This window comes from Heterocephalus glaber, unplaced genomic scaffold (assembly GCF_053883595.1).
Source record: "Heterocephalus glaber isolate CG9 unplaced genomic scaffold, H.glaber_assembly_v1.0 deba00000122, whole genome shotgun sequence".
Taxonomy (NCBI): Eukaryota; Metazoa; Chordata; class Mammalia; order Rodentia; family Bathyergidae; genus Heterocephalus; species Heterocephalus glaber.
The window spans coordinates 204,620-214,027 of NW_028258138.1; the positions used below are offsets into that span (position 1 = coordinate 204,620).

The 9,408-nt window shown below is 42.2% G+C and overlaps 1 protein-coding gene across 13 annotated transcripts in view; it reads right to left on the reverse strand.

Annotated features, from left to right (window-relative positions):
- Dip2a (DIP2 acetate--CoA ligase A) overlaps positions 1 to 9,408 on the reverse strand; it is a 113,962-nt gene that overhangs the window by 64,578 nt on the left and 39,976 nt on the right. For all 13 annotated transcript variants that reach the window (XR_002394172.2, XM_004842557.3, XM_021256459.2 and 10 more), the window contains exons 4-5: positions 1,986 to 2,105; positions 334 to 564 (exon numbers count right to left, since the gene is read on the reverse strand). Coding sequence is in view for 12 of the 13 variants with exons in the window: in XM_004842557.3 (XP_004842614.2) it covers positions 334 to 564; positions 1,986 to 2,105 (351 nt within the window). In the remaining variant the exon portion in view is untranslated. The remainder of the gene's footprint in view (positions 1 to 333; positions 565 to 1,985; positions 2,106 to 9,408) is intronic.

A 9,408-nucleotide genomic window follows, 5' to 3' on the forward strand; every position in this document is an offset into this window, starting at 1 on the left:
CAGCAGCTGCAATGTCAGCCATCCACTCAAGAACAGGACGGACCCAGGGCCATCAAGACACCACGCATGAGTCAGGCTGCCAGAGCCAGAAGCACTGAACTGCCTGTTGCCACAGATGCAAGGTGGGGGTGGGTGGAGCCTAAGCACAGGCCCAAGTGCTACAGGTTTTCAGGACTGAACACCAATGACATGTTAAAACATCTTCCCCTACTGCTGGTGGCGTGGCTATCCAAAGTCCTGAACCAGCCAGCGGTGACATCGGGTCTCACAACCTCGTCCCTCGGCAGAGCAGGGTTGGACCTTGTCCTGTGGGCCACGGCAGCTGTTACTGACCTATGTGGGTGTGGGCTGCAAGGCCTGCGAGCGTGGCGGCGGCGGCACTGGGAGCAGCGCTGGGTCTCCCTCCCGGGTGAGATGAGGTGGAGGATGCAGAGGATGAGGTGGACGAGCCCTGAATGACCCGGTCGAGCCAGGGCTCAACGCTGGGATGGCTCTGGAGCGGAGTGGAGGTGAGTCGCCCGGGTCGCCGCAAAGAGCCCTCATCTTCTGAGGCGGACGACGTGTCTGTGGTTAAAATAACGACGACAGGCATGATATCGGATTGGGTCAGGAGGGCAGCCCTGCCACCCAAGCAGGCAAGTGGGCACCTCGGGTCGCCTCGACCTATAAGGGCGGCAAGAGCTCACTGCAGGCAAGTGGGCCCAGGAGCCTCAACTTCCCCAGAGAGGCCTTGGCCACAGGCACCACACACCAGAGGTGAAGAGAGCCTTGCACCCCTGAGCAAAGGAGCCCCTGCCAGTGATGTGCTGCCCCACTGCACACCCACACAGCCCATACCACACTCAGGGTGTCCTGGCCGGGCAGGAGCCTGCCGTCGACATGGCTGTGGGGGCTGTGACTTGTCTGGGGGGGGGGGGGGTCCTCTTAGGGAAACAGGTGAATTCGTTTTAGAAAGAATCCTCCCTCCAAAACAGTGCTTCCTTCAGTCAGCAGCTGAACTAAGGTTTCATCAAGTCAGCATAATTGCTTTTTTTTTTCAGGTACTGGGGATTGAACCCAGGGTTTTTGCACACAGCTACATCCCCAGCCCCTTCTTTTCTACTTTTCATTTTGAGACAGGGTCTCGCTAAGTTACTAAGCTGCCCAGGCTGGGTTTGAACTTGGGATCCTCCTGCCTCAGCCTCCCAAAGCACTGTGATTACAGGCATGCACCAGCAGATTCAGCACAACTGCATTTTATGGAGTTTTACAATTGTGAAAAGATTCTTTTAGAATTGGACAATGTCTATAGCATTATTTAACAGAAACTAATTTGGCAGCCATTTCTAAGATTTAACACTAAATTTTTTTTTCAAGCAAAGAAGCATTATCAAGAGCACTAAATTATTTCATGAATCTTGTATGACTGGTTTTTTACTGAGTAATAATTGTAAATGCATCAAACCAAAAATGAGTGTCACCACTTAGTACTATGAGGGGCAGCTATGGAGGCCCATGGATGTGAAGCCACCAGACCCCACACCTTGATCCATGTTCAGGTTCTAATTTCTAATGGTTACAATAACAAAGCCACAAAATATACCAGAAAAATCCAGTCTTACACTATCCCACATAAGTCCTGGTAACAGCATACTAAAAACAGCGGTAAAATGAGGATAATTTTAAAAGTCTTAATTTAGGAAGCTTTACTATTCCACTGAGTACTTATTTTAGATTCTTCTCTTTACTAAAAGACATAAGTAGCATCTTAGTAAAAAAAGAATTTCTTTTAGAAATCCACACAAAAAGTCCTATAAAATGCAAGTGTCCATTTGGGTAAGAACAATACTGTGTATGCTATAGATTTCCAGATAAGGAATGTGTACATATACAAACATTTTTCATCTCCAAACTTTCCATATCTTACTGCAGCTGGGAGGATGTCCCAGCTCAATGGGAACATGTGCTATGCCCACTGGCCTGTGAGTCCCTTCCTCTCTCCATACCTGGAGGGGTGTAGGTCTCTACAGACGAATGCACAAGGACTGAACGTCTTTTTGAAGGCATAGGCATCTTCCTTTCCTTGTACTTAGCCAAAGCTGCTTGCACGGCCTCAGTGTGGACATCTACGAGAAAGAACAGCAGTTTCACAAATTGGTTATGACATGAAATTCAGATTCATATTTTCACTGGGTATAAAAGATGGAGAAGCTCCACCTACCACTGCACCCCTACATGTTTGCCTCAGACTTTGTTTAAACTTTCCATTGTTTATAGATTTGACTTCAGAAACAGGTAAATATTTCCAGTTATAAATTAAAACAAAAAAACTCCCCAAATTGAAAGTAGTGATACAAACAAGCCTGTGTTCAGTTACTAGCTTATACTATCCCAAAAGACTTTAAATAGTAGAGTAAGACAACTAAGGCTGTTCCTCCAGAAATATCTGCTGCAGACAAAAATGCTTACATAAAAAGCCTCCAACTTTCTCAGCACAGTGCTGATGGTGGTGAGGGCGATGTCATAATGGGGCATTTTCTAAGTCCTTTTGGATTCAGAGAAACAAAGGGCACACAACGGCCTGACGGCACCTCAGTAACGTGGATAGTGAGAGGGACAAACAACACAAATGCAGACAAATCTTGCATCTCGAATCTTAGTGGAATACATCACTTGGATAATGTGGCATTTTTTTCTTTAAAAAGTATGTCTAGGGCCGGGGATTTAGCTCAGTGGTTCTGGCGCCTGCCTCGCAAGCACAAGGTCCTGAGCTCCATCCCCAGTAGCAAAAACAAACAAACAAATAAATAAAAAGTATGTCTTAACCAGGCATAGTGGCTTATAAACCCAGCTATTCAAGAGGCTGAGACAGGAAGATCACAAGTTCAAAGCCAGAATGGGCAGCTTAGCAAGATGCTATTTCAAAAAAATAAAATAAAAAGGACTGAGCATATAGCACAGTGGTAGACCACTTGCCCAGCATGCACAGAGTCCTGGGTTAATCCCCAGCACCACCAAAATGTTAAAACAGTAACGGTCACTAAGATCTACAGTAAGAATCTCTTCTATCTATAAAACTGAAAAAGGAGAAGGAAATTGGTAAATTTTACTGTCACATCTCAAACTGCAAAAGTTACAGCTGTGGGGCATGGTAAGTGCTGAGTTAAGCACAAACGACATTAAACACGTGTGTGTGTGTGTGCAGGAAGAAACTGCACGGAGGCAGTACTCTCCACAGTTTCAGACCACCGCGGGGGTCTTGCAATGAGACCCAATGAATCCCCTGAAAATAGAGGTTCTCAAATATAGAGATCGAGAATCTCATGACATCTAGGGGAAAGGAAAGAAGGGAAAAGAAAAAAATATGAGAAAAGGAAAGAATGGAAACAAAGTCTTTGTAAATAGGGAGGGGTGGAGGGGGTGGAGGGGAGGGGAAGGGGGAAAAAATAAGAACCAAGATACATCATGTACAGGTACAAGATCCCAGTGATGAATGTAACTGTGTTGTGTACCTAAAATGTACCAGTCAACTTAATGAAAAAAAAAAAATCTTATGACATCTAAATGACACAACCTAGCTAAGGTTTGCTTCACTTTCCATACGGGAAATGAAAAAGAGGCTGGGGTGTTGGTGAGTTTGTGGCTGAGCACTGAACAAAGGTCCTGGGGAGGCGACTATACCATATACATTTTGTATATATTTAAATTCATCTCCAATAAAAAGCTTCTTAAACATTTTAAAACCTTACATTTAAATGGTTTGTAGAGTGTTCATCAAAGAGATGCAAATCCACATCTAGATGCATTAAAATAAAATGTATGAACATCAGAGAGCTGCTGTGTGCCCAGGACCCAGCGGTCGCGATGTCCCTGCACTTGGTGACCGCCGGCCTAGCGCTCCGCCCAGCTCCGTCCTGCGCTGCTCAGCCAAGGCCGGGATGACAGACTGGCTCCCACACTGCCCGTGAGCCCCGAGAGGCCAGGGGAACCACTTCTCTCCGAGCCGCTGCCCTGCCCTTGGCTCAAGGTCCATGACATTTTCGACAGTGATTGGTACACGTCCTGAAACCTAATTGGGACTGCCTGCATCACTGTGATCAAATACAATGCAAACAACAAGTTTTCATTCCATGAAGTGAAAGACAAGTATATTCCAGCGATAAAAAGGGCATTAAACTCAGTTCCAGTCACCATTGCTGCGGTTGGTATCAGACAAAATGAAGAATTACCTCGTACCTGCCCACTGGGTACCTCTGAGTGAGGGAGTTGTGTCAGTACAACGGAAGCAATCCAGCTGGCTAAGGAAGGGCGACCTATCTTGAACTACACAGCCTGGATGCCTTCTATAAGGAAAGTATTGTGGAGGCGTGTTGGAATACTTTATGTTTCAAGCGTTAAATCAGAAGACAATTGAAGAAAAGGAAAATGAGCACCTCATTTCATGGAATTAGACCGCCGCAGCTTGAACAGTCAGAAAAGATGCCTGTGCTAAAGGCCAAAGCCTCGCATTTTCTCTGACCTAAATAACTTGCTGTTGGCTGCCAGTGTGGGGACATGGTATTCTGCCAGCCAGGTTTTTAGAATACCTACACACAGACTCCTGTTGCCCAGCCAGCATCTTCCAGGCCATGTGCCTGCTGATCTGCACTGGGATGTACCAGGAGTCCAGGCTGCAGCACATCTGCGAGCTGTTCATCGTCACACAGCTGCAGAGCATGCTGAGTACGGAGCAGGCCTCCACGAACCTGGACATTGTCAGCCCACTCACAAAGGTCAAGCTTCACCACTCTGACTGCCTTTCAATCTGGCTTCTTCACTGCATTGCCACCAACTACCTCATCTTCGGTTAAAAGCCTGAATTTCAGGATCTTTCAGTGGAATAATGCAGTTTTGTTGAGAAACGCAGATGACTGTCAAAGTTAGAAACAGCTTGCGGACTACAGGAAGTATATTAACTCCTGGAAATGTCGTTGCTTAGTAATGTAACCGGGAGCTTTTATACACATACATGTTTTCATTATTATGAAGAATGGGATATTGCTGGATTCCAGTGAAATTCTTATGTCTGAATGCCAGTATGGGTGTTAAAAAAAATAAACTTAATGTGTTTACTTTGAAAAATCTACAACTGTATTTTTTAAAAATGAATATTGGTACATTTACATATACAATATAATGACATTCATCATTGGAAATTTGTACCTTTACATAATGTATCTTGATTCTTATTTTTTCCGCATTCCCCTGACCTCCCTTCAACCCCTCCACTCTCCCTATTTACAAAGACTGTTTCCATTTTCTTGTATTAATTCCATTCCCTTCTTTCCTTTTCCCTACCTCTCCCACTTTCCCTTCCCCTTTGCCCCTTTTCTTCCTATTTCATATTATATATCATACATACATATTACATTTATATTATATATTTTGATTCTTATTTACACTTTCAGTTTCTCATACCAGAGAAACTATTTGGTATTTACATGTGTGTCCGATTTATTTCAACTTAGCAGTATCGCCTCAATATGCATCCATTTAGCAATAAATGTCTAGCGTCTCATTCTTTATGGCAGAGTAGTACTCCATTTTATTTTTTAAAAAAACAAAACATTTTCTTTATCCAGTCTCCAGTTGATGGGCACTTGGGCTCTTTCCAAGCTTTAGCTATTACAAACTGTGCCGCTATGAACATGGGTGTGCATATATCACTGTATTATGATTCTTTTAATTCTTTTGGGAAGATACCCAGCAGAGGAATAGCTGGGTCAAATGAGACCTCTAGCCCTAGTTCTCTGAGGTATCTCCATAGTGATTTCCACAGTGGTTGCACCAGCCCGCACTCCCACCAGCAGTGGAGCAGGGTTCCTTTTTCCCCACAGCCCCACCAGCATTTGTTATTGGTTGATTTCTTGATAGCAGCCATTCTTTCTGGGGTGAGGTGGAATCTCAGTGTTGTTTTCATCTGCATCTCTCAAATGTCCAGTGATGTTGAACATTTTTTTCATATGGTTATTTGCTATTTCTACTTCTTTGAGAAATGTCTGTTCATTTCAGATGTCCATTTTTGAATTGGGTCTTTAAATTTGGGAGGTCTGATTTTTTTCAGTTCTTTATAGATTCCAGATAGTAGACCTTGGTCTGAGGAACAGCTGGTAAAACTTTTTTCCCACATTGTGGGTTGTCTTTGCACACTGCTGGTGGTTTCTCTTGCTGCACAGAAGCTTTTTAATAAGATGAGATCCCACTTGTTGATTCTTTATGCTAGTTGACGGGCAACTGAGGTTTTGTTCATGAAATCTTTTCCTACGCCAATGTCTTCAAGAGTTCTACCTAACCTCTCTTCCAGACAATTTAGTTGCTGTTTTAATATTTAGATCTTTAATCCATTTGGATTTTAGTTTGGTGTATAGTGAGAGATATCAGTCTAGTTTTAATCTTTGGCAAGTTGAAACCCAATTTTTCCAGCACCACTTATTAAAGAGGCTAACTTTCCTCCAGTGAGGGTGTTTGGCTCCTTTATTGAAGATGAGATGGCTGAGTGTGTCTGGCGTTGTTTCTGCATCTTCTAATCTGTTCCACTGGTCCTTGGGTCTGTTGCTTTGCCAGTACCAGGCTGTTTTTATCACAGTAGCTTTGTAGTATAGTTTCAAGTTGGGGATTGTGTTACCCCCTACCCTGTCTTAGGAATAAACCTAATGAAAAAAATCAGAGACCTCTACTCTGAAAACCATAGCACTCTGAAAAAAGAGATCAAAGAGGATATCAGACAATGGAAAGATATCCCTTGATCCTGGATAGGAAGAAACAATATAGCAAAAATGGCTATACTTCCAAAACTGCTATCCAGATTCAATGCAATCCCAATTGAAATTCCAGCAGCATACTTCACAGACCTTGAGAAAAAAATCCAAAAGTTCATTTGGAACAAGAAGACACCTAGAATAGCTAAAAGTAATTCTAGGCTACAACTGTATTCTTAAAAGGGAACAAGATATAACACAGACTAAAACTAAGGTTTTACTCTAGAATATAAAACTGTTGTACAGCTATGCTTTCCCTTTAAGATGTTCTCTTGCTTTGGTGATCACCTCCCTGTTAAGAAGTGCTTAAAGTTTTTAAAAAATCAACTAGGATTAATATAGAAATTCATCATGTCTGATTAATTGCTGTATTAAAATAAGGGGCATTGAAGGACCCCATGTAACTATTTCTACAGTGAGAAATTTGGGAGAAGAGACTAACCAGTCCAACATGAAATTTTTGAAATGAAAATCTGAGATTCTGAAAGTGTCATGCTACTTGGTTCCAAAGTAGTGTCAGTGTTTGAATCAATATCATGAACAAAACTCTCTTTCATGAAGAAACTCCAGCTAAATCTCCTCGTCTTCCCCCTGGGTTCTGACCAGGCAGGAAACCCACCCAGTGCTGGCTCCACACTTGAAGGGCTTCATGCTTGCTTCAGTGCTTGGCTGTGGCTGTCATGAAATTCTTAATAATGTTTGAAGAAGGGCTCCATGTTTTTCCTTTGCACTGGGCCCCGAAAATTATGTGTATTTCCTGGCAGGAAAAATACCATGTTTTCCTGCTCGAACATCATTCTCTCTAAAAGTGGAACAGAGGCACTAGTAGTGAGAGCATCAAGGGCAGCTTGTCTCTCAGAGGGAGAGAGGACAATGGGGTTCCTGCTCTGGGGGTGTCTGCACCACATAGGACCTCCGCCGCCACCTCCCTTGGCACAGGACAATTGCCTTGTGTTGGCTTAGTTTTAAAACCCAGTACTGGCTCAGTTACTGATGAACAAATACTTTCTTGATCGTTCTATAAGCCCAGGCTATTGGGAAGAGTGACCGACTAGCCTGATTTTAACACACACTTATAAAGGTGCACACAGGAAAAGATACTTTCTGAAGAATTTGCTATGATGGCTCAATAGCTTTTTAAAGTGCATTTGTTAAGATTAGCAGTCAAGTGTCAGTGGCTTGTTTGAATTCTTTCCAGGACTGCAAAGGCTATTTGACATAGAGTGGCTTGAATCTTGTCCTTTAAGGTTACCCAGGAAGTTTAAAAAAGGATATAAATCAAAGACTTGTTATGTGTAGAGAAAATGGTACTGGGATAGAGGGCAGAATTAGTTTCTCATCTATCACATGTGTACAGAAATGATTATATCAGAAGCTCACAAACTTGAAAGTAGAAAACAGATTAGTATTTATTGTTCACACCATTGTCATCTGTAATTTAATACTGGAATATATTTTTTTAATTCCAGTGACTTTAGAATGCACATATATTTTCCAATTTTCCTAATATTTGATGAAACAATCTTATACTGTAGTATTAGGATTCCATGCAGTTAACCCTTATATGTGTACCAGTACTATCAGAAGAAAGAGTAAAAACTTCCTTATAAATATATTTCAGGAAACCTGCTTTCAAGTGGACTGTGTCAGTGAAGATTACTGGGATACATTTTGTGTTTTTTATATTTTAATCACCTAAGTAATCAACTATTAGCAAATCCCATTTGGCTAGAATTAGCATTGTAAAGAATAGATAATATAGCAGATTTCTAGAAATTCCTTCCCATTTATGAACTTTTAAAATGCAATGGTAGCCTTTTGTTCTTCATAAGCACATTCTCATCCCCATATTAATTGTAGTACTTAAAATTATAAAATGGAAAAATACAAGTTACAAAACATTTTCTTGAAAATACTATTTAATATTTAAATAGATGGTAGCTAGTTCTTTTTGGTTGTTTGGCCTGAGTGGGAATTGAGTTTGGAAGCTGGTACTCCTGGGTGTTGCTATGTAGATTTTATTTTGAAAAGTTCTTTACCACCTGTGTGGAGGACTCAGCCCGATGCCACAGTTCTCCAGAGTTAATTGAAATATAATCAGATTAGTCTTAGAACTCATTGAATATAGACTCTCTGAATTCACTCAATTTAAAATAGAAAATTTTAAAGACTTATAAACTGTCTTGGAGAAATAGTGCTAGCTTCCAGGAGAGTTTTTGAATTGGACACTTATTTCTAGATGGATATATGCTTTTTGCTGATCTCTCCTTTATTATATTTCCCAATCATTTTAATTACAGAAAATACTGTATATCTGAACTCAGGCCTTTTCTTTCTGGGCCAAGTTTTCATGCTATATAACCCTTTGTATACTTCTGGCTACTGTGTGTTCCTAATACAGGAGCCTAGATTTGTAACAGAGAACTTGTAGTGCCGTAACTGAAGTTCACCCCGTCCACACCAACAAGGTGGCTTCACATTGGGTAGCAGCAAAAGACAGAAGAATTGGATAAATCTTGGGATGCCAGTAGAGGCCATGCCTCGCCAGACCATGCCAGACCCTGCCCACAGTGCGGGCCGCGCACAGTATCTGAATCTGCCCAGCAGAGGCACCGGGTTGGGGGGCGTGTCA